The following is a 25,821-nucleotide window of genomic DNA, read 5'->3' as shown; positions in this document are numbered from 1 at the left end:
GAAATAAATAATATGAAAACCATATCTTTTCTGTTCCAAACCATATCTATTCTATTTTAGTGTGCCCAGCGAAGCGGGCCGGGTTTGCTAGTTATGTTGTATTATGAAATATTCTAAATTCTTCACCAAGAAATACATGCCAAACGTAGATAGGTAGGTATAGTGGTTGTCGGTTGACACACCTAGGCCTGCTGCAGGTCCATTGTGATACCACCAAGGCTGTCCCCTCTCCTCACTCTACATTGTCCTCGTTGAACCAATCTGTGGCTTTAATATATCTAACAAGACTTGTTATTTTTATATTGGCTACTTCTGCCAAGTTATTCAGGGAGCTTTTTTCTAAAATATTGAACCTTCTTCTATTCAGAGCCATGCACCCGCATTTAAAGTGTTCTATAGTCTCCTCTTCTTCAATGTAGTTACAGCTTCTGCAATAGTCGTTATAGGGCGCTCCCAGTCTACTGACATGCCTGCCAATCAGACAATGCCCTGTTAGGACTCCGAGAAGATTTCTCATATTTTTCCTGTTTAGTTTCAGCAGTCGGTTTGTGTGGCCGATGTTCCATTCCGGTCCACTCTGACTAAGTTTGACTTCGGTCATTATGATGGCAGATTGAGAGCTCGTTTTAAAAGCTGCTCGTTTTTCGGAGCTTGCAGCCCCTTCTGGTTTGTTTGTTTGTCTTTGTTTTTGTTTTTTATTATTGTTTACATTCATAGTTGGTCCCACGAGTGTCACATAAGAGATGTCCACCTGTGCATAGCTCCGAACTACACAAGCAAGGCTAGTTATTACGGAGGGCGCCAGGTATCCGTAAGCTCACGTTAACGACTGGGTTATATTTGACACATACACATATATGATGACACCTTGATCCGGTCCTTAACCTACCACCATAGTAAAACTCCATTTACAAATGCTATGCTATTAAAGAGTAACGAACACTTGTCCGTGAAGTCTTACCTTAGCTAGCTACCTCTCAACTGTGTGCAGAGTGAGAACTGTGGAACCTACATATTACCAGTCGGTTTTCCAAGATTTTATGGGATAATTTGTGTTTGTTTTTACTCATCTTGATTATAGGTGCGGAAGTTGAAGTATGCGATTGCGTAGTATATTTCTTTTTCACTGTTCGGGGAATTTAATGTTACGGCTTTGCTCCATAATTTCACGAAAATACAATAGTTCCAGTTCTTATAATTATATTATAGTAAAATTTATTTGTCTTGCAGTTTAGGATGAGAGTGGTCAAAGCTTGGAGTTATTTCGCGTTGCTCACTTTTAATATATTTCGTAATGTAAAAGTCAATTAAATCAGGTCGTATCCGCATATCAGTTGGCCAATAAGTTGGTTCTCCAGAGCATAAAAAGTTACTTTTATTTTCTACTAATGCATCGTAAAGATTTTTTCCTTTCGTGTTCGGACGGACTGCAAGAGTTTTAATAAAGTCAAAGTACAGTCGAGTCTCGATAATTCGAAATGGCAAGGGGATCAGTTTTTTTCGATTTACACAGAAATTCAAATTATCGCGATTTCCATTAAACGAGGCTTTTATATAATATTTCATCATGTATACTTGATAAATTTAATTTAAAAAAATGTTTAAGTACATTCAATTGTAGGTTTTTCATATTAAATCATAATTGATCAGTAAATAAAACGATAATAACAAAATTCATAATTTTTTAATAACATAAAATTAGTTTTTAAAAAAGTCTGTTATTTTCGATTGTTTGACACTTGGTTCTTTAAGTTTTTCTATTTCACTTTCCAAACTATTAAGGCTATCAAAGACACTGTCTTGAATATCATTTGTTGAAAGAAAATGTTTCAATCGATGAATTAACGCTATTGCTTGTGTGGTTGTTAAAGTTTCATCTCCTTTGGTGTCATCATCATCCTCGTCACTTTCATTACTGGCATGCAAAACTTCTTTCAAAATGTCGGTATCTGTTACCATACCAGTTACAGAAATGTCATTGTCAACGTTAACATAGATATTCCTCGAAAGATCCGGCATTTTCAGAGTATTCAGATATAGCTTCACACAGATAATCTATGTTTCATTGACTATCTTCTAAATAATCATCGTTTAATGTTTTATTGAAACCACAAGCACGGAAGCAGTTTCAAATGCACGAAATGCTTACATTTTTCCAAGCTTTGCAAGCAATTTGGGTAGCTGTTCACATTGTGCAACTAAACTTTTTCTTTTGATCAATACTGTTAACTAGATTAATAACCATTTCCTTGCGGTATAAAGATTTAAAATCTTTTATAATGCCCATGTCAGGGGGTGCAGCTTGGATGTGGTGTTACGTGGCTCAGATGAGAATTTACGCTATGCGCCGTACAGTTGTCTCTAAAACACAATATCATTCGATTCTTAACTGCCATGGTGTCATTTAATATTTGAAGCCATTCGTTAAAAATTATTGATGTCATCCAGGCCTTCTTGTTGTGCCGATAATGCACTGGAAAGTTTTTTTTTTTTTTTTTATTTATTTTTTTTTTTTTTTTATTTTTTTTTTTTTTTTTATTTTATTACTATTGCAATCCCCTTGGGGGAACCTGTTATCCCTATAGGGCGCGTCCCCAGGTGGTGGATAGGGGAACGCCTCCCAGATATGGAAGGCAGGAGAATCGGTCTCCCGCGAACCACACAGGTCGAAGACGTAAACTTCGTTAAAAAAACTCCCTCAACCCAAGGTGTAACGCGACCCGTGCCTATTGGGTGGGTTTGGCAGCCGGGGGATAAAATTAGGCTGTCTCCTAACGGAGCCCTCCTGATATCAGGCCGCCTCAGGTTGTAACGGTGGCCTTACCATGGTATGGGGCGCTGCCATGGCGGACCGTTTATTTCCCCTCCATCCTCATTGGTCACCGCACATGGCGACATGGGCAGCTCTTTGGAAGGGCAGGTGACCGTAAGAAACAGACAAATGAACAAACAACAAAAAAAAAAAAATCGGATAACGCTACCAAACGGACAGACAAACAGACGGACAAACGGACTGACACAAAGACAAAACGAACCGACAGTCGGACAGACAAGCGGACGGACCCAATGACAAAACGGACAGACAAACGAACGGACACAATCGAGCTGAGGAAGTTGGGAACTCCCTCAGAGGACGAGCTCTTGGCTTCTAGTCAAGAGACAGTTGATGACAAAGCTGTGGGCCACAGCACGCCATCAACTATAAATCAACCGATCACATCCGCTGATGCCAAGGGGCAAAAGCGTCAATACCCAAAAAAAGGCCCGTCTAGATATAAGCTTTACCAGCGGTCTCTAGCTATTCTCGGCAAAATAAGCAAAAATGAGGCCGAAGGTAAAACTCATCCCAAAGATGCGGCCGATAAGGCAAGGTGCCAAAAGGTGGTCGATGAGTACCTGACGTTCCAGGCCACCCAGAAGGCAGAAGCCGTAAAACGCAATCGTTCGCAGGACGAGGGCTGTAAAACAGCGAAAAAGCTCAAGACGTCTCACACTGCTCTGACGCCCAAACCAGCCAAACGCGCGTTTAACGAGGTGGCACGGGATCACCTGCAAACGGCGTTGGTGGACGAGTTAACGAACCGCGGTAAACCTGCGTTAGAAAGGTGGTCCGAAATCGAGGCACGGCTGTCTCGCATTGTCGTTGATCACGTCATGACAAGCCCGGAGGGTCAAGTGCCAGGTTATGATTCAATGGAGGTGGTCCGTGGATACAGGGTGATCAAATGCGACGATCAGTTCTCTGTTGATTTCCTTCAAAACGCTATTAGCAAAATCCAGAGCGACTGGGAAGGTTTGAGGCTCAAACTAATCCCAGCCAGTGAGATCCCAAGACGACCAAGGGCTCGTATCTGGATACCGAACATGGAGTTCGAAGCTAAGCAGTTAATACCATACCTGCAAGCACACAACCGCACTGTTCCAATGGATGACTGGAGTATCATCAAAGCGGAGGCTCCGCAAAAGAACAGTGTGTCATTCCTTCTCCAAATCTCGGAGGAGAGTATTGAGCCACTGGGAAAAGTGGACAACAAACTTCGGTTTGGCGTGAGGAAAGCGCATCTGAAGTTATTCCGTTCTGCAAATCCGGAGGATGAGCAGGACGAGGTTGACGACGCTAATGAGTTGCTCATGGGCATGCAACTGGAAGAAGCCGGGTCCACCCAAAACGATGGCGCTAATGAGCAGCATACGGGCATGCAGCTTGACGCCCCTAAAAACGACCAGTAAGTATGGGTCTCAAGGTTGTCCAGATCAATCTGCAGCACTCCAGGACTGCAACGGACAACCTAGCCGTTCTCCTATCGGAGGAGGACGTAGACATCGCACTGATACAGGAACCCAGAGTGCGGAGTACTGAGGTAAGCGGATTCTCTCTCAAAAACTACAACTTGTACTATAAGCGGACCCAGGGTAACCCCAGGGCATGTATTGTAGCAAAAAAACATCTAAATGTATTTTTAATCCCATCCTACAGCTCATCGGATGTGACGGTCATCGAAATGGAGGCTACTGACGGCGTCAGGATCAAAATTGCCTCCATCTACATGGCACACGACCAACCAGCACCACCTGACGAGGCTCGTAGGCTTGTGCTTGACTGCAAAAACAGTATCCTGCTACTAGGATGTGACGCCAATGCGAGGCATTCCCTATGGGGGAGTACCGAAACGAATGATCGAGGTGAGTCCCTATATGAATTTATCATCAATACTAACCTAACAGTATGTAACAGGGGTAATACCCCGACTTTCACCTTTCCAAGCACGGAAAGCTTTAGAGGATGGGCGGAAGTAATAGATGTGACATTACTGTCTGAAAATACTTCAGTGAGGGTAGAAAATTGGAGAGTCTCAAGCAAAAAGTCCTTTTCGGACCACAGCTGGATCTTGAGGTAGATCCACCCTTACCATATCGAAACCCACTTAGAACAAATTGGAAACGGTTCAAAAATGTAGTAGGGAATAGGATAGGAAGGATTCCGATCCATCAAATCACTCTCGCAGAAAACATTGAGAGTAGGGTCACAACATTGGAAAAGACATTCAGTAGGGCCTACAAAACGTCATGTCCAATTAAATATAGCAAAAAATCCTATCCTCCTTGGTGGAGCAATGAGCTCTCAAAATTAAGGGAAGAAGCCAGATCAAATTTCAATCTCAGCTACTCAACAGGTAATTGGCAGTTGTATAGAGAAAGTCGGAAACAATACAAGAAGGCAATCAGGGCCGCCAAGAAAGAGAGCTGGAGAGATTTCTGTTCTTCTATCGAATCTACCAGAGATTCTGCGAGACTTAGCCGTATTCTGTCCAAGGATCATTCAAAGGCTTCTTGGGTCAAGAGGCCGGATGGCACTTGGACTTCTACGGCGGAAGAGTCTCTAGAACTTCTTTTAGATACACATTTTCCGGGATGTAGCACTCATGACAGTGATGCTGGGAGAATCCGGCGGAGCCGATATGACCCACAGCATCTTGTCAATGTAATAGTTACGAAAGAGAAGGTTGCATGGGCAATCAAATCATTCTCACCTTTCAAATCTCCAGGCCCTGATGGGATCTTTCCTAAGATGTTACAGGAAACTCTTGATAGTATTCTACCATGGCTAATGGAAATTTTCAAAGCGTGTCTAAATCTAGGTTATATTCCAAACAGCTGGAAACTTGTTAGGGTCGTCTTCATACCAAAGGCAGGCAGAAGAGGACATGAATCAGCGAAGGACTTTAGGCCGATCAGTTTGTCGTCCTTCCTTGTTAAAACTTTGGAACGGCTTTTGGATATGCACATTAGAAGTTCGCTGGAGAGCTTTAGTATATCAACTGCACAACATGCTTACCTCAAAGGCAAATCGACGGAGACAGCGCTTCACGAGGTAATCCGAACAATAGAGGGGTCTCTAGTAAACAAACAGTATACGATGGCAGCTTTTCTTGACATAGAGGGCGCATTTAATAACGTTAGCACGAATGCTATCCAACGGGCGTTAATAGACTTAGGGGTGGAAAATTGTATCACCAATTGGATCATCTCTATGCTAGAAACCAGGATCATTAGAGCTAATATGGGTAACATCAACATAACTAAGAGAGTCCACAGGGGTACTCCACAGGGGGGAGTACTATCTCCACTTCTTTGGTTATGTGTGATTAGCAAAATCCTAATAAAACTTAATAGAGGAGGGGTAAAAGCGGTGGCGTACGCTGATGATGTGGTGCTAATGGCGTCAGGACTGTGTCCTAATACGATCAGTGGGATCATTCAAAGGGCGTTAGGCGAGCTTAATTCTTGGGCAACAGGCTGTGGCTTAAGTTTAAACCCGCGTAAAACAGAACTCATGCTCTTTACCACCAGATACAAGGTACCAAGCTTTACCCTACCAAATATTAATGGACAAACCCTCTCACTTTCACCCAGTGCAAAGTACTTAGGGGTAATTTTGGACTCCAAACTTAGCTGGAAATTAAACGTCGAAGAACGGGTAAGGAAAACTGCTCATATGAAATTGCTCTATATGCCTGTAAACGTATGCTTGGAAGAAGATGGGGTCTTCAACCTAAGCATACATTATGGTTGTACAAGGCGGTTATACGACCAATTTTATCGTATGGTTCGGTAGTTTGGTGGAAAGCTCTAGGGAGAGATTACAACATCAAATTACTCGGCAGAATACAAAGATCAGCCTGTGCAATAACGGTCGGCGCAATCAGATCATGTCCTAGGGAGGCTCTGAACGCACTGACACACGTTATTCCAATAGACCTACACATTAAGAAGACGGCAACCATGAGTGCATTTAGGTTAAACGAAGCGGGCCGCTGGAAAGAAAACACTTATGGTCATGCCAGTCTACTATTGCGGCAAACTCAGTTAACCTCGGTGAGGACTGACTACATCGTCCCGACGGTAACATTCAATAGGAATTTTGCCACTCTCTTTCCATCTAAGGAAGAGTGGAATAAGGGATTCTCATTAAACAACTTCGACACTACAGTCTATACAGATGGTTCTAAAATGGATTGTGGTGTTGGAGCTGGTATATATTCTCATAGACTTAAAATTGAAAAATCTGCGCGCCTCCCCAATACCTGCAGTGTCTTCCAGGCGGAAGTACTGGCAATTGGGGAAGCTTGTAGGCTACTAATCACAGACTTCTCTTTTAAGAGCAATATCGCTATTCTCTCGGATAGCCAAGCTGCAATCCAGGCACTGGATTCAGCGACTACAACCTCAATGGTGGTGGAACAAAGTAGGAATAGCCTTTCCACCTTGAGCGAAAAACATAATGTTACCTTAATCTGGGTCCCAGGACATCGGAATATTGAAGGTAACGAAAAAGCAGATGAACTGGCAAGAGGGGGATCTGCCATGAATAACGCTCTTGCAGAACCGGTATTCACACCATTAGGTGCAGTCAAGAGTACAATTTCCCTAAAATACCTCCGAATGGCGGAGTGTAGATGGAGGGGCCAGACGAAATGCAAAATCAGCAGAACGTTATGGCCCACCTACAACCTTAAACAATCATCAATATTGTTAAACATGAAACGACGGGATGCCTGGAGACTAACGGCAGTCATAACTGGCTTTTGGTCTGTCGGAGAACAGGCAGCCAAAATGGGCATCCCTCACAACACATACTGTCACAGTTGTAAACAACCGGAGAAAAAGGAAACAATCTTCCATTTCCTCTGTGAATGCCCTGCCCCATGGAAGGACAGAATGTTAACCCTGGGCAAACCGCTGTTCGAGGAGCTCGAACAACTGTCTGGCTTAGATGTCAACAACCTAATAAGGTTCCTGAACCGCACAGACTGGGTATAGTCATGCCGTAAATAACAAGTTGGTAACGAGGATGTGGCAACAAAATGGTGCGGAAGCGCTAGTTGGATTCAGGATGAATCACCACTCTAACCAACCAACCAACCAACTATTGCAATCTAGTTAACAAAACTAAAAAGCAATTCATTTTACATATATTTAATTAAGTTAAAACATCTCAAGTACAGACAAAATTTTATGATCTCTTTTCATGCGATTTCGTCCTTTTAAATCTTCTCGTGAGGTCATCAGTTACAAGTAGTTTGGCTGCTTCATCATTGATGTGCTGCTGAAGTCTCTTTATGTTTATTTGCGAATTTTTTTATGATATCCATAATGGTGTCTATATTAAGATCCTTATGTAGATTGCAATTACGAATGTACCACGGCGCTCTAACGATGTCGCGTAATACTTTATTTTGGAATCGTTGAATGATGTTTTTGTTGCTTTCACTGGTGCAGCCCCAGTGCTGTATGCCATATGACCACACTGGTTTCAGGATTTTTCTTGTATAAAAGTATTTTGTTATAGATAAAAAGTTTAGAATGTCGGCCTAACATCCAATACATTTTCTTGTATTTAAGAATTAACTCCTCGTGTTTTCTCTTGACATGTGCTTTCCATCTCAGCTTAGCATCTAAGGTCATTCCTAGATATTTTGCCGTATTTGCATGCGGTATTGCCGTATTATTGATAAATATTGGTTTATAATTTATATTTCTATTACTGAAGTCAACATGCACAGACTTGGTTTTGTTTAACTTGACACGCCATTTTTTGGTCCAATTTTGAATTACATTTACTGCCGCTTGCAGCTTCTGAATTGCTTCTAAGTGTTTTTCATCAGTTGCTAATACTGCAGTATCATCGGCAAATGTTGCAGTTGTTGTATTGCTGCATGTGGGTATATCGTTAGTATACAAGAGATACAAAACTGGCCCGAGTACACTGCCTTGCGGGACACCTGTATTAATACATATCTTTCAGTTCTGAATAGACATCTGCTTGCTTTATTCTAAAGTATCTGCTCGTTAAGTAGGATTTTAAAATGTTCGAGTACTGGATTGGTAGAACTGCTTGAAGTTTATGGATTAGTCCCTTATGGCATACTTTATCAAAAGCTTGCGATACATCCAGGAATACCGCAGAACAAATTTGTTTTTCTTCCAGTGATTTTTCAATTACATGAGTAATGCGGTGTACTTGATCAATCGTTGAGTGCTCATTTCGAAAACCAAATTGATGGTTTGGTACAAGGCATTTTGCATCTAACAATGGCTTTAATCTTTTTAGCAAAATTTTTTCAAAAAGCTTAGATAAAATTGGTAACAACGATATTGGTCGGTATGATGTCACATCATGTGGTGGCTTTCCTGGTTTTGGAAGCATAATAACTTCCGCTATTTTCCATTGTTGCGGTACATATTCTAAACGAAATGTAGCATTAATCAAATGTGTCAATTTGACAATAGCATTATTGGGCAATTCTTTTAATATTTGCCCTGTTATAAGGTCATAACTGGGTGCTTTTTTGCTATCTATTTTATTTTTAATAGTGTCCTTTACCTCTTTAAAGGAAGTCAAGGGGATTTTATCGATTTTTTGTCGAATAGGATGAGGTATATTTTCTAACTCATCTCCTTCGTTAGGATGAAAAATGTTTTGAAGATATTCGGCAAATCTCTCAGCTTTTTGTTCGTTAGATTTGGCCCAGCTGCCATCATAATTTTTTGTTGGTGCGGAATGCATAATTGGCCTTTTCAAGGTTTTAGTTGCCTTCCAAAGTGAATAGTCCGTACGTTTGTCGCTCGTTAAATTTTCTAGAGCATCTCTAATGAAGTCATTTTTAAGTTGTTCTATTTCTTCTTTTAGTTGTGTAGAGAGTTTATTGAGTTTGGCTTTGTCTTGTGGTGCTCTGGTTTGTTGCCATTTTCTTCTCAATCTACGTTTATTTTTTATTATAATAGCATTAAAATCTCCCTCGGATAACTATTTCCTTTAAGTCTTCTTTTTATTTTCGGTGTGCATTGCCAGGCCGCTTGTTTAATAATTTTGATATATTTTTCGATTTCTTCGTCTAATTTCTTTCTCGATTTTATGGAAGCATTCAGATTTATATTTTCCTTTAGAATTAACTTAATACTTTGCCAGTCGGTTTTATGATTCACGAGTGTTGGTTTGTTTATTTTTGATATTAAGTATTCGCTTAAAGTGAGTACAATTGGTGAGTGATCAGAGTTTAAATCAGCACTTTCTTCTACTTGTCAACTATCTACTGATATTTTTTACTATGAAAAAGTCTATTAAGTCTGGAACTTTGATTTGATCTGAGGGCCAGTATGTTGGACTCCCTGAGGAAAAAGTTTCGCAATTATACTGGTTTATTGCACATAGTAACTCCTTTCCGTTCGTTGTTGTCAATCTGGATCCACGATGCGTGTGCTTTGCATTGAAGTCGCACCTATAATAAAGCGATATCCAACATGTTTGAAGAATACAATATAATCTTCTGTTTTAAGTGCATGTTTTGGTGGACTATATAGATTTGCTAGCGTTATGCTGTACTTCTTTGTATAAATTTTAATTAGTGTTGCCTGAATTTTTTCCGTTTGATATTTTGGTTCTTCACTGTACTTTAACGTTTCTTTGATGATTATGGCACTACCTCCTCTTGCTGAATTTGATGGATGTATTGTGTGATACAAGTTGTAACCTTTAAATTTTATAAACGACTGTTTTGTGAAATGTGTTACTGCTATTAAGCAGACATCTATGTTGTTTTCGTCTAAAACAATTTGTAACTCATGTTCTTGTTTAGAAAGACCGTTTGCATTCCATAGCATTACTTTGAAGGTATTCAATATGTTTACTTCTTCTTTTGGATACTCCTTCCGTTATTATATTCTTGTTGTTTTAATCGTTCATCAATATTTGTAATAGCTTCTTCCATATTTAATAGCTTTGACAAAATATTTTGTAAGATTTGACTAGTATCAAAGTTTTCGGTTGGCTGCGGTGCATTATCTGATCGAACTATAGTAGCATATGTCTGTTGTGCTCTTGTTTCTAAATTTTTATTTTCAGGTTCTTTTTCATGCGATTTAGTATTTAAAATATTGCGAGATTTATTTCTGAGCTTTTGAAGTTCCTTGGCAACTGCATAATTTGCTGGGTGCGCTTCTCCACAGTTGCTACATTTTGGTTTTTCAGTTGACAGTTTTGTACAATAAACTGTAAGGTGCTTTTCTTCGCATTTTACGCATTTTGGTGGGTTTCCACAATAATTTTTAGTATGTCCATACGATTGGCAGTTCTTACATTGTGGTATTAATGTCGAACTTTTTACTGGTTCTACTTTAACTACAGTATTTAATATTCTATTTATCTTGAATATATCTTCTATTTTATCGGTTGGTTCAAAGTTGACAAGAAACATATCTAGTGGCTTTTTGGTTTTCCAAGCTAGTTTGTTAATGGCACTTTTCGGCTTAAAACCTTGCGCTTCCAAATCTTTTAGTAAACTGCTTAGTTGATTTGAGTGGTGCAAATTTTTTATTACAACTTTAATATCTCTGGATTACATCAAACATGTTTATTTTGTGCACATCATTATTTAGTAATTTAATATTAAATTCATTTTCCGAGTAATCTTTTATATAAGAATATAGTTTTTGGTAATCACTTACATTTGTCACCATTATAGGGGGCGGACGCTTAGCAATTGATTTTTGCATCACTAATGCTGTTGTTAGTTTTGCTGTAGGAGTTGTTTGGTCAGCGTCTTCCAACGATTCATCAGCTTTTTTCTTTTTAGCTGGCCTTCTGGTTTTTTTAGGATCCAGTCGGTTTCTCGGTTAAGTTCTTCCTCATCAGTTTCATAATTAGCGACAATTTTATCTTTCAATGTCCCTGTACTTAGTGAACCTTTTAAATTTAGATTTTCGTCTTTTTGCTTAGCATTATCAGCTTTGAGTTGAAGCATTTCATGCTTAAGTTGCATACATATTGCTTCAAGTTCAGAGATCTTGTTTTGTAAGAAAATTTCAGATTCGCAATTATAGTAATTTTTTTTTGTTTTGAGCCACACTTGGGTTAATGTCGGCATCAGTTTGCCTTGCAGCGCCACCTAGTGGTGGGGAGCGATTTACGGGCATTTGGGCAAAAATGTTGTATCGACTTATAAAAATCGATGGCAGCACTGCCCTATGTTTGTTAGACGGGGTCAGCTGCTGCATACAGACAGCTGTCCCGATATGAATTGAGTGGTTTTAATTCCGGAAAAGTTTATTCTTTTCCAAATTTATTTTTATTGAATGTGTATTTACCTACGTTGTTTCCAACGAATTTGGCTTTGAGGTGGAAATGTAGGCGAATCTTTTTACCCACGCAAGCAAAATCGCACTTGTAATAGTTTTTTTTATATTTATTTTCAATATATTTTACAGGAGTATTTTCTTTACACCTCTTCACACCACAACGTATATGTATACACTATGTATATTATATGCACTGTAAAGTAAGAAATGTTTTTAAAGCACCTTAGTTTTGCTGACTGCCCAATAAGCAAGGGCTTAAGTTTTTCCGAGCCATCCATGTTTACGCAAAATATCAAAGTCACTCTTTCCTTACTGTGCTGGCCCCCATGACATTTTTCATTTTTAAAGAAGAAGGTTCGATCTGGTAAGCACTTATAAAACAACCCAGATGCAGATGAACATTTAATATTATATATCCTTATCTTCGTAGTTTTTAATAGGTCACTCAACTCTTCCTTCCTGTCAGAACAAACGCCTTTATTAACAAACGCACATTCTCCGCACATTTTTTTTAAGAAGACATTGTTTCGTTGTTTAAAACGATCTAGCCAACCACTGCTTGCTTTAAAATCTGTTATGTTCATAGCTCTGGCGAAAAACAAAGCTTTTTCTTTTAACGGCATTGCGTAAACCACAAGAATACAGATTTTTCTACATTTGGATGTTCAGCATGTTTCTGACGCTTCAGTTTACTATGAGATGATGTTTGCAGAATAAACTCTCTTCTATGTAAAATTTACGTGATTGTTGATGGTGCGATATTAAATTGCTTTGCCACGTAAATTTTTTTTATTCCATTATCAATGGCTGAAATAATATCTTGTTTTTGCGCGATTGATAAGGTCTTATGCGTACGTCTATTTGCCATTTGTAAAAAATAATGTTGCGCTTAGAATAAAACTCGACAAACTAAACGAAAACAGTATGAGAAGCGCAAAATTCAACATGCACAGCGACATTAAGGCGTCATAGCTTTTTGCAAAATGCTACGGTAATTTAACGACAAAAAGTTTCAAATTGCAATACAAATTATAAGAGGTTACGAAAAAAAACTTTCAATTTATAAGAGGTTTAATAGTATTCTATGAGTTGTGAAAAAGACAACGAATTAACGAGGGGACCCAAATGTATGGAAATTTTACAAATTAACGAAAATTTTCCAAGGGGATAGAATTTTTTTCGATTTATCGCGAAAGCGGGTTACAAATTATCGAGACTCGACTGTATAGTGTTTTATAATTTTTATGCTTAGAAAGACAGTAAAGATCAGAAAGGGTTAAATGTCCACTAAAGTCGTCAATTTGTATAGATGTCGCTTGCAAGTAGTCCTGCCTATAGTGGTTCACATCAATGCATTTAATGTGTTCTTCTATATATATAAAAATGAATGTTTGTCTGTATGTCATCGATGAACTCAAAAACTACTGGACCGATTATTATAAAAATTGGTATATATAAAAAAAATAAAAAAATAAATAATTGGCGCGTATACTTCTGTTAGGTGTTTGGCCGAGCTCCTCCTCCTATTTGTGGTGTGCGTCTTGATGTTGTTCCACAAATGGAGGGACCTACAGTTTCAAGCCGACTCCGAACGGCAGATATTTTTATGAGGAGCTTTTTCATGGCAGAAATACACTCGGAGGTTTGCCATTGCCTGCCGAGGGGCGACCGCTATTAGAAAAATGTTTTTATTAATTTTGCTTTCACCGAGATTCGAACCAACGACCTCTCAGTGAATTCCGAATGGTAATCACGCACCAACCCATTCGGCTACGGCGGCCGTCATACATTTGTATAAGTTAATAAATTATAAATTTATTTTAGTTTTTTGAAAAATATTTACGAGCTGAGCTCTTTATTCATTCAATTATCTTTTTACACTGAACACTTAAAATTACAATGCCTCTTATAAATAGTCTTAAGCTGGTTTACATATTTATTTGTTGATCAGCATTTCTTATGCTGGTTTAAATTTTTATTTGTTGATCAGCATTTCTTATGCTGGTTTACATATTTATTTATTGATCAGCATTTCTTATGCTGGTTTACATGTTTATTTATTGATTAGCATTTCTTATTATTTGGCACAGTAAAGTAAGCATAAATGAGTTATAAGCATTTAGCTGCAATGTAAGCAGTCATGAAATATGCTGACTAAATATTGAAATAGGATAACTGATATGAAATAACTAAATATTGAAATACGAAATCAGTACAACGAACTTGGTTAAATATGCTGACTAAATATTGAAATATGAATATGCTGACTAATATTGAAATAGGAATAAATGTTGCATTAACTCTTCCCCTCTTAAAAGCGATCGTCCTCGAGCGTTACGTGTTGATAGAGTTAATTTGATGCGTGTTTTTTATGTGCAGGTCTTTCAAAGCTTCTAAGGAAAGTATTTCTATGTGCTCTTTTTCTAATGGAGTTGGCTGTAGTATTGTGGGTATGGCTTCGATCGGTCTTGTTTCCAAATTTTCGAATAATTGACTGTTTATTTTTATTGTTGAATTGTGAAATATGATGACATGAGTACCATTGATTTTTTGGGGTATTTCGTCAGCTACTAGTTCGCCGTCAAATTGATTTAGCAATATAACTCCTTGTTTTACTTCTTCTAATGTAGGGACGTGATGGCCATTTGTTGTTGAACAAGTCGAATTCAAGCTATAAATAATCCTAGTTATACATAAATCTTTACTTAAATCTATTAAATTAGTTTCTTTACAAATCGTTAGATCATTATATCTTTCGCATTCATTTTTTATTCCGAACAGTGAATCTTTTCCTTTAAGTATTTCTTTATACTCAGTTTTGATTATAATATTGTTTGCTTTTTTTCTGGTCGTATTATAATTCTTTTAAAAATTTCATTTAATGTTAGAGGTATTTTTACCATATATAAAATTTCCATATCCTTACTTAATACGTTTACTTTCGATATTTCTAATGCTTCTTCGGCACTTTTGAATGGTATTTTTTCCTTTTTCATTTTATTAATTGACAATTCTATTTCTTTTTTACTTAATATTACTGAATTCAATATATTTTCTTTCGCCCATTGGATGGCATATTTTATATTTATTAATTCTTCCTTAATTAACCTAATCCTATTCTGCAAATTGATTATAATTTCTGTTATTACATTGTCTTCCTTTCTAATGGTATTTACCATTCTATCAACTATACTGGTTATATTATTTATTCGTATTTCAAATAGTTTATTAATTACTACTTGGTCATTATTATTTTCCTTTAAGTTATTTAGATTATTTGTAATTATTTTCAAATCCTCGTGATCTGGAGATCCGGCTATGTATTTCCATGCCGTTCCCAGTATATCAATTGATCTCTTCGTTTTGTAATTTGTGTTAGAAGGTTTTAGTGCATTTAGGATTTCAAAGGTTTGAATGGTTTCGTGTTTGAGGAGAGGATATAGGAAGTGGTTGTTAGGGATTTGGTGATTTATTTCTTCGTATGTTTCTGTCAAAAATTGTTCGTATTTTCCTAAGTCGATGAGGTGAATAAGTCTAAATGTTCCGTCTTGTATTTTCGCTTGTCCGTCGTCTATTGTCACAAGTTGAGATTGACTATAGTCTAAAATTTGAGCGTCTGATGAAGAAGTAGTGATCGTGATGAGAAGAATGAAAAGTTTGTAATGGTCCATTTTACCTGCAAATTTAATTAAGTTTTTATTAGGGATTTATGAATTGTTCTTCCTGTTACTGTTTTAATCGTTGTCCTGTGGTTTTCTAAAACTTTCTCCTTTTTATACCTTGGAGTTAGTTTAGAACCTAGTCTCTTGTTTATCTTGATATAGATTATTTCTCCTGGTGAGAAATCCTTATTTTCTGGTCTATTTTTATTGTGATATGAGAGGTCTTGCTCTTGTTTTTTCTTAAGTAAGGTAATGTTTTCTCGTCTTTGCTTTTCTAATTGTTGTGGGTCACTGTAAACTCTATTTCCAAAAAATGTGTCTATGGGTTTATCTTTTGTCGTTGAGTGAATTGATGAATTGTATTCCTGTACTGATTTAAATAGAAGTTCTTCGAATGTTATTGTCGTTTGGTTGCTTTTGAGGCATCTCATGATCTCGGAGAGTGTGCTATGGAATCTTTCTACTTGTCCGTTACTTGTGCTACTGTAAGGTGGTGTGGTGTAAACGTTAATAGACATTTCATCCCTAAGTAAGGATGATATTGAGGCAGAGTTAAGAGATTTTTCGTTATCAACTACTATAAGTTTCGGTATTCCAAATGCGATCATTAGTTCTCTAATTGGGTCTTTAATATGCTCTATTGCTCTAGAAGGTATTATCTTTACCTGAGCATATTTGGAAAATTTATCAATAGCTGTAAGGATTAATTTTTTTTCAGTGGAATATATGTCAACATGGACTATTTCACCTGGGGAGTGAGGAATGGGAGTAGGCTGGATTTGTGGTTTTGCTGGATGTCTATCATATTTTTGAGCACGACAAGTTGAACAATTTTTTACAAACTGTTCAATTTTCCCATGCATTCTTGGAAAGTAGAATTTTCGTAGAATTTGGGTTTTGTTTTCGCGGCTGTTTCTGTGAGCTCGTTGATGTTCTTCGATGATAATTTGTTCTTGCTCTGTCTCTGATATGATGTCCTGAAGTAGAGTTTGTGTGTAGCGGATTTTTACATTGCTAAAGTGGAGAGGGAATATTTCCTGAATTTTACCCATCAGTGTTTCTGTGGTGTATAGTCCGTTGACGAGTGAAATGTCGAGGTAGCGTTTAAATATGTCTATGATATCCTGATTAGAATAATTTTGCTTTGTAACAGTGTGTCTGTGGAAACTTGGAAATGGTAACTGGAATAAGTAGCTATCTTCGTTGCCAATCATTAAGAAGAGTTGGTTTTTAAAAGCGTTTATGGGGGCTTCAGTGGCCGGAATGAGGAGGTGTGAGGAGCTTTCGTCGCTATGGTCTGTAACTGTGAGAGTATTAATGTCAGTTTGTGGGGGTCTGGATAGTGCGTCTGCAACGACGTTTGTTTTTCCGGGCTTATATTTCATTTCATAGTTGTATTCTTCGAGGATACACTTCCATCTTTTCATTTTCCCATTGTGGTTTTTATTACTCAATGCAAAAGTGAGTGGCTGGTGATCTGTGAAAATTACAACCTTGGCAGATCCATATAAGTAGTTTCGTAAGGATGTGAGGGCCCAAATTATTGCTAGCATTTCTTTCTCGTTTGCAGCATAATTCTCCTCAGTTTTATTTAGTGAGCGAGAGATGAATGTTATTGGTTTTCCAGACTGCTCAAGGACAGCACCTAGAGCGTAGTTTGACGCATCTGTGGTAAGGTGGAATTCTTCTTTGAAATTAGGGTACGAAAGTATGACTTCTTTTGATGTTAATGCTGATTTTATTTTATTGAAGGCGTTCAAGGCGTCGCCATCGAGCACAACTGGCTTTTTGCTGGAAGAGTTTTTGGACACATGTCCATCTTCCCCTCTTAAAAGCGATGTCAGAGGTTTTGCTAGTTTAGCATAATCCCTGATGAAGCGTCGATAATAGCCAGAGAGGCCAAGGAAAGACCTTAAGTCTTTCAATGTTCGTGGATATGGGAATTCTTGGATGGCATTTACTTTAGAGGGATTAGTTTTTATACCTGTAGGGGATATGATGAATCCTAAAAATTCAACTTCTTTACGAAAAAATTCGCACTTGTCCAATTGGACTTTCATGTTGGCTTTTTCAAGCGTGTAAAAAATTTTTTCAACATTTTGAAGATGGCTTTGTTCATCTTTGCCAAACACTATTATGTCATCTATGTAGACATAACATATTTTCCCTATGTGTTCCTTCAGTATGTCGTCGAGTGCTCGCTGAAAAATAGCGGGTGCGTTTTTCAATCCAAATGGAAGTCTGGTAAATTCGTACTTCCCATTATTAATTGAGAATGCTGTCTTCTCAATGTCGGACTCCTTTAACGGAATCTGATGGAAGCCGCTCTTCAAGTCAAGTACGGAGAAGTATTTGTTATTTCCCAGTTGTGAGATAACCTCATTAATTTCCGGGATTGGGTATCTTTCGGCTATTGTTAGTGTATTCAGTTTCCTGTAATCTATTACTAATCTATATTTCTTTTGTCCTGATGCATCTAATTTTTTGGGTACAACCCAAACGGGTGAGTTATACGGTGAACGGGATGGTCTAATGATTCCATCTTTTAATAAATTTTCTATTTCTTTTGCTACGAAATCTCTCATAGCAAGAGGGTATGGGTAATATTTAGTATAAACTGGGGTGTCTGAGGAAGTCCTGATTTCTCCTACCACAGTAGTGGTATATGTTAGTTTTTCATCGGGGTCTGTAAAAAGATGTGGGTAATTTCTAGTAAAATGGTGTACGCATTGTTTTTGTGTTGCTGTCATGTGGTCGGTTCTAATGTCAATTTTATTAACGGTTGGGGAAAGTTTTTGTTTAATTTTAATTTTAATACCATTACCTAATGTCAGGGTGTCGTCATATATGTTAATTTTTGCACAAAGGTCCTTAAGGCTGTCATTTCCTATTATTCCGTCGAAAGATTTTAATGTAGGTAGTAAAAAAAATTTCAGAGATGTGTCATTTTTGCCAAATATGTTAATTATTGTGTGATGAGTAATTTCAATCTGTCCGGCAATTGAATTCGCAAAGAATGGTTCGTCGTTGCGTATTTTCTTTGGGACATGGCAGGGTTGGATATAGTTTTTACTCGATCCTGTATCGATTAACATTTTAAGAATTTTTCCGTTCTTCGTTCTGCATTCGACGTAAGGTAACGAAGAACTGTTCATTCTCAAAAAATGAATATCGATATGGTCCTGCATTTCGGGTTGTGAGATTTCTTCAGCATATTCTTGAGCTGATTGCCCGTTTTCTTCTGCTGCTAATGCGGCTTCGTACTCCTGTGTAGTAGGAGTCCAGTTTTGTTGATAGTATTGGTCAATGTTGTATTGTGGATTTTGTTGGCAGTCGTGTTGGTAATTTTGCTCATCTGCTTCTATATGAAAATTCCTCTGTTGTTTTAGAGGCACTTGTTGTGAGAAGCTTGGAGGTCTTTTAACACCGTTATTGGCTTGTGGTCTATTCATATAATTCACCGCTCTTGAATGTAGGGATTTGTCAACGTCCATTGGTTCTGGGCGTGGGAGGTGAGGCTTAAAAGGGGCTGGTTGTCCTAATGGTCTATATTGTTGGTTATTTCGGTAGTTATTGATAGGGGCCTGACGATAATTATTCATAGGAGCTTGAGGGCGGTATGGGTTTGCGAAGTTTTGTTGGTTCATTTGGGGTCTTGGCATATATGCCAATTGGGGATAAAATTCACTAGTCAATTTCTTGGGTGGGAGGGGTGGTCGGAAGTCGTGAGGCTTCCTATTTTGGATATTGCTATTTATTGCGTAATGAGAACGGAAATTTTGGTTCTCCAATTTCAGGCATAGGTGAAGCGCTTGAGGAAGGTCTGCTGGCTCTCTCATACCAAGGAGTCTTGGTAAGTCACCTTTCAGTCCTCGTATGAAAGTGTCGAGGGCTTTGTCCCGGTATGTGCGGGTAAGTAAATGCATAGATTCTGCACCGACTTCCATGCATCCAAGCTTGTTTAGTATAAGGGAGAGATGGGAATATACTCGTTGGTAAAATTCCTGGATAGTGAGGTTGCCCTGCACTAGAGAAGCCATTTGGTACTCGAGGGTACCTAAATCACGCTTATCAGCATAATGGAGAGTAAGGCATCTGGAAATAGCCTTCCACTCTAATGGCGTGTTGTATGATTCGAGGGCAATGTCGGCGTTGCCCACGACTTTGTTCCGTATGACATTAAGGATACCGTAGTATTTCGGCGTTCCTCTGAGGGGCTCGTAGATCTGAAGAATGCGATCTACACTCTTTTTCCAAGAGTTATATTCTCCTGGATTTCCTGAAAAATCTCGCAGACACCTAACCACGTCTGGTATCTTGTCAAGATCAGTTATGTTGTTCAAGTGCCTTGCGTCTATAGTCACATCAGTTATGTTGCTAAAACTTGCATTTGGGTTTAATGCTGCCTGAACCATATTTCTGCCTTCCTGACTCATGATATTGTTAACCAGTTCTGTAACTATAGAAGTAAGTTGGTCCATGTTGAATGAATTTGGGGAGGAGGCAGTTGGCTGAGGTGGTGAGGGTACGTTTAGCGTAGGGGGTCGGATGATATTGTTAGGGTTAGACATTATTTTAATTAATTTATTTTTTTATTATTATTTTTTTTTTTTTTTTTTTTAATTTTTGTTTTTGTTTAACAGTTCTCTGGAGGGTCCCTTGGGTGGTGAATCGCAGAGAATGTTTGTTATTATAAGCTGGAGGGTCCCCCGTTAGGTGGTGAATCGCAGCTTTAAATTATATTATATTATTGGCTGTACAAGCCAGATTTTATTATAATAATTTTTTTTTATAACTTTCTTTATAATATATTTTTTTGGTTTTTTAAATAATTCAATTAATTTGTATAGTAATATTTAATTCTGTATTTTTCACAAATTTGTTTTTCTCAATAAAAATTTTTTGTAATTCCAAATTAATAGTAATATTCAACTTATATTTTTTTCAATAATTTCTTTATAATTCTTAATATTGCTTAATATTAATATCCTTTTTTCAATAATTTATTTTTAATTCTTAATATTGCATAATATTAATATCCTTTTTTTCAATAATTTCTTTATAATTCTTAATATTGCTTAATATTAATATCCTTACACTAGTACTTCCCGGCGGTGGGGTGTGGTTCCTTTTTGCTAGTCTCTGCTACTGGGGCACCTCCAATTCGCACTATTAGAAGCGAGCGTTTTTTTCCTACTGGATTCCAACGCCGCACCGGCTCACTGTTCGCGTCCTTGTAATCGTACTCTTTTTTTTGTACAAAACACTTCACTTCACGAACTTTGAGACCGGTCCCTGCTCGGGCGCCAGTTAATAAATTATAAATTTATTTTAGTTTTTTGAAAAATATTTACGAGCTGAGCTCTTTATTCATTCAATTATCTTTTTACACTGAACACTTAAAATTACAATGCCTCTTATAAATAGTCTTAAGCTGGTTTACATATTTATTTGTTGATCAGCATTTCTTATGCTGGTTTAAATGTTTATTTGTTGATCAGCATTTCTTATGCTGGTTTACATATTTATTTATTGATCAGCATTTCTTATGCTGGTTTACATGTTTATTTATTGATTAGCATTTCTTATTATTTGGCACAGTAAAGTAAGCATAAATGAGTTATAAGCATTTAGCTGCAATGTAAGCAGTCATGAAATATGCTGACTAAATATTGAAATAGGATAACTGATATGAAATAACTAAATATTGAAATACGAAATCAGTACAACGAACTTGGTTAAATATGCTGACTAAATATTGAAATATGAATATGCTGACTAATATTGAAATAGGAATAAATGTTGCATTAACTTATATATACATAAGCATTTTTCCACCGAGAAGGTTTGTAGAATATGCTCATTGACGCCAGTCGCCACCAGGTGGCGCTGCAGAGTAGCAACTTCTGCCCCGTTCAACTGATCGTCATAAAAATTAGTATGGCACAGAGATTTTTACACAGAGGAAGCGAATATGAAATGTCCATAGACAAGGCACTTGTGCAACTGGGAATGCCTGCTTCAAACCGACCTGCAAACAACTTTTTCGGTCGTGATTTGCAACGAGAAGCACACTATGATTCTGACGAACTGGAGACATTCGTTAGAAAAAATCTTCCGCAGTTGATTCCAGAACAACGCATTGCGTTCGACAGAATTCTGCGTGCAATCACAGAACAGGAAAGACTTTTCTTCTTTCACTAATTTTGGCAACCATACGACCACAAAATAATATTGCACTGGCTATTGCATCATCTGGAATTGCGACTACTCTTTTGGATGGTTGCCGAACAGAGCATTCAGCATTGAAGCTGTCGTTGAATTTGCAAAATACTGAGGCACTAACATGCAACATCAGCAAAAACTCTGTAATGAGAAAAGTACTCCAAACGTGTCAAATTATCATATGGGACGAATGTACAATGTTTCACAATAAAGCATTGGAAGAAGAAATTGATGAATATACACAATGTATCACCCTGCCAGAAAACTTGTGTAAGATCACAGAAAGCATCGACGAATTGGTGCAAAAAGTTTTCCCAAACATTGCACAAAACTACAAAAACCAATAGTGGCTCAGTACGCGTGCTATGTTAGCAGCCAAAAACATCGATTGGCATCAACTTCACCATTCAGCATGGAAACGACAACATATAACGACAACATCGATACTGTGGAGAATCAACACGAGGTTGTCAACTATCCAACTGAATTCTTGAATTCCCTTGATTTGCCAGGCATGCCGCCTCACGTCCTTACATTGAAAATTGGCGTACACATCATTCTTCTTCGAAACATAAATCCGCCACGACTTCTGAACGGAACCAGGTTCTCAGTCAAGAAAATGATGAACAATGTTATCAAGGCAACAATTTTGACATGAAAATTTAAAGGTGAAGACGGACTGTTGCCACGTATCCCAATGATCCCGATAAATATGCCATTCGAATTCAAACGTTTACAGTTCCCGGTACGACTCGCTTTCGCAATGACTATTAACAAAGCACAAGGGCAATCGTTACAAGTGTGGGGATTAAATTTGGAGAATCCATGCTTCTCACATGGACAGCTCTATGTGACTTGCTCACGTATCGGAAAACCTTCTGATTTATTCGTCTACGCACCAGATGGAAAAACAAGAAATATTGCGTATCCCACAGCACTTCAATAAGCATCGAATTGAAACTAAACTTTGTAATGTCACAATTTTTTCGAAATAAACAAAATCAATTAAATGTTTAAGAATGAATTGAATATTTGTGTACTTATTTTTCTTGAAAGTTATTTTTCTTATACTTGTTTTAGTTTTTGGCGTAGCAACGCGCCCCGGGTACCGCTAGTTGTTTATAATTACTGCCGTTCCACCATGTGCCTTGTCATCAGGGTGGTTGGTGTAATAAATACATAGTATAGTTAGGAATGTTTAAATAATTTCTATGTGTGAAATGTGTTTCAGATATTAGAGTTGCGTCTATCTTATTGTTTTTCCGGAATGTTTTTAGTTCCAGTGCATGTTGCCTTAGACCATTAGCGTTCCACAGGGCAATTCTTAATTTGTCTTGTTTGTTATTTAAATTTAGCGAAAAGTAACGTGATCATATCATTGCAGACATTTGGGAGATTAGTTGTTTCATCATATATTTCAACTCTGAAATTTATTTGTTTTCCATTGTAGTTGCTCCAATAGATTGAGCATCATTTTTAGCGTTTGTGGCAGTTACTTGGTGTTGTAGTACTGTGTTGGGTTGTCACATTGTCCAGTACAGTTTGTGAAGCAGCTTTTTCTTCTGTGTTTGTAATTGTGGTGGGATTTTTCCGTCTGAGACCTGGAAATTGCTGTATTTTTAATGATTTATAAATTATACAGCCCTTGTAATTGGCTGTGTGGCTTTTACCACATAGAGGACATTTTATTTCGTTAGTGTCTTTTATTGGACATTCTATGGTTTTATGACTTCCAGCCCATTTGACACACAGGTGTTTTAAAGCAAAATTTTTTTGTGTACCGTATTTTTGGCAGTTTGTGCATTGAGGCAAAGTGCGTTTTTGATGTGGTGGCTCAAATTTAATTATGCAATGTAGTAGATATGTAATAGTGTATATATCTTTGTTGTTGGGTTTGGTTTTTAATTCAATTGTAAATAGAGCACAAGGTGCTTTGGAAGTAGCGTATAAGATATTATGAATATTTGTAACCACATGTCCAAGTTCACCTAATTTTTTTACAATTTCATCTTTATCTGTGGAGTTGTCCAAGTTCCTCAGTATCACTTTAAATCCCCTTTGTTCTTTGGGCTCATATGTATAATACTGAGTATTTTTTATAATTAAGAGATTTGTGTATAGTGGTATGACTCTTTGGGTTGCATTTTTACTTCATTGTTTTGCAGGACTTTCAGTTCAAAAACGCAATTCGGAATTTCGTTTAGCGCATCGGTTAAATACTTAATGTATTCAACATTCTGTACAAATATAGATGGGGGTTTTTGTTATGTCTGGTGTCTGTAAAACTTTGTTGAATTCCCTCCCCTTCAACTGAATCAAAATCCTCTATAAAAAACAATGCATTACCAGGCACACAGGCCAGATGGCATATGCATATATATGCGGCCGCGTACACTTGCCACAGAAAAAAATTGCAAAAAATGTCTAAGCATTGTGCTGTTGTTATGAACAGCGCTGAACAGTTCACATATGTTCCGTCTATGTTGATCAACCAAATTAAAATCCTTTATAAAGAATTGATTCATTACCAGGCACACAGGAAGATGGCATATGCAAATTTAAATTTGTGAATTTATAAACATATGTGCGTATATATGTATATGGTTTGCGTATGTACATATGTGCCCTTACCACAGCAAATAATATTACGGTAAAACTTCTCAAGAAAACCAGCGCGCATTCATAGGCACAGCATTGTATGTACAGTAACCTTCAAATATGTACAGGAACCTTCAAATACTCTGATTTCAGAGTAAGTTTCTAACCTTGCAGATATATACATATGTTTTTGTGCATTTTTTATCAATTGAAGAACTACATACGTAAAGTAATATACTAATTAACTATTAACCTACTATCAGAGAACATAAAATAATTGTTTCGAAACTTACTTCTAGTATTGAAATGTCCAACACAGAACTTTTTTATAAGCTACTTATGTTGTTTTCTGCAACTTACTGTATACTCATGCGCGCACTTGCGACAAAAGCTGCGGTTGTCGAGCATTTAGAACAATATATATACATACATATATTGATGCATACATATGTTCCCAGCCGGGACCATTCGACATGACAAAAATTGAAGAGTTACCAAATATTGGCAAATGATTCAACGCGAAAAATTCCACTATTGACTATTTTCGAATGGTCGAGAAAATTGGCATATGGGCGGCTCGTTTTATGATTGAAAGTACTTTGCTCGTAGAAATATGAGCTCGAATTTATCAATGAACTTTTTGATGATAAGCTTTTGTTGTGCAGTACAATAGTTGAAACTGTTCGGCGCCGCTGCGACTATTTCAGACTGTTCAGCACTTTGGCAACTAGAATGATGGCCGCTACGGCTGCGCCTAATAATGCATTTTATTCTTGTAGTCACTAGGCATAGAATTTTAGCTTTGGACGGCATACGCATTTACAGAAATAAAGTGAATGACCCGTGTGTGCGGTTGTATATACATGCATTTGTATGTGTAGTATACTATGTAATAAGCATTGGTTTGCTGGAAGTTCAAAATGCAAATATGTACGTACATAGGCTAGGGCATGTAGAAGGAAGTTGGAAAAGCCCAGCTGACTATACTAGCGTCTGCTTTAAATGCGGCAACAAAGAAAATCAGGCTAAAAACTGCACACAAGCGGCAAACTGCATAATACGAAGTAAGGAAAATGAAAGTGACACAGGACATGCGATGACCAGCAGCAAGAGCCCAGAATACCAGAGAGCTCTGAAAGAAATACGACAGAAATGAAGATCTTGCTATTACATAAACCTTAATTACTGTGAAAGCGCTCAA

The 25,821-nt window shown here is 37.6% G+C and overlaps 1 protein-coding gene across 1 annotated transcript; it reads left to right on the top strand.

Moving 5' to 3' along the window:
- The first annotated feature begins 3,066 nt into the window (after positions 1-3,066).
- On the top strand, positions 3,067-4,230 carry LOC129250675 (uncharacterized). The gene has a single exon (XM_054890281.1). It carries the CDS (start codon positions 3,067-3,069, stop codon positions 4,228-4,230), a length of 1,164 nt encoding a protein of 387 aa, XP_054746256.1.
- Positions 4,231-25,821: the final 21,591 nt, after the last annotated feature.

The sequence above is a fragment of the Anastrepha obliqua genome, chromosome 6 (genome assembly GCF_027943255.1).
Source record: "Anastrepha obliqua isolate idAnaObli1 chromosome 6, idAnaObli1_1.0, whole genome shotgun sequence".
Classification (NCBI taxonomy): domain Eukaryota; kingdom Metazoa; phylum Arthropoda; class Insecta; order Diptera; family Tephritidae; genus Anastrepha; species Anastrepha obliqua.
This window is presented reverse-complemented; position numbering and strand designations above follow the sequence as displayed.

Excerpts from the sequence above, each read along its gene's own strand:
- LOC129250675 (XM_054890281.1), top strand. The coding sequence starts at position 3,067 with ATGACAAAACGGACAGACAAACGAACGGACACAATCGAGCTGAGGAAG.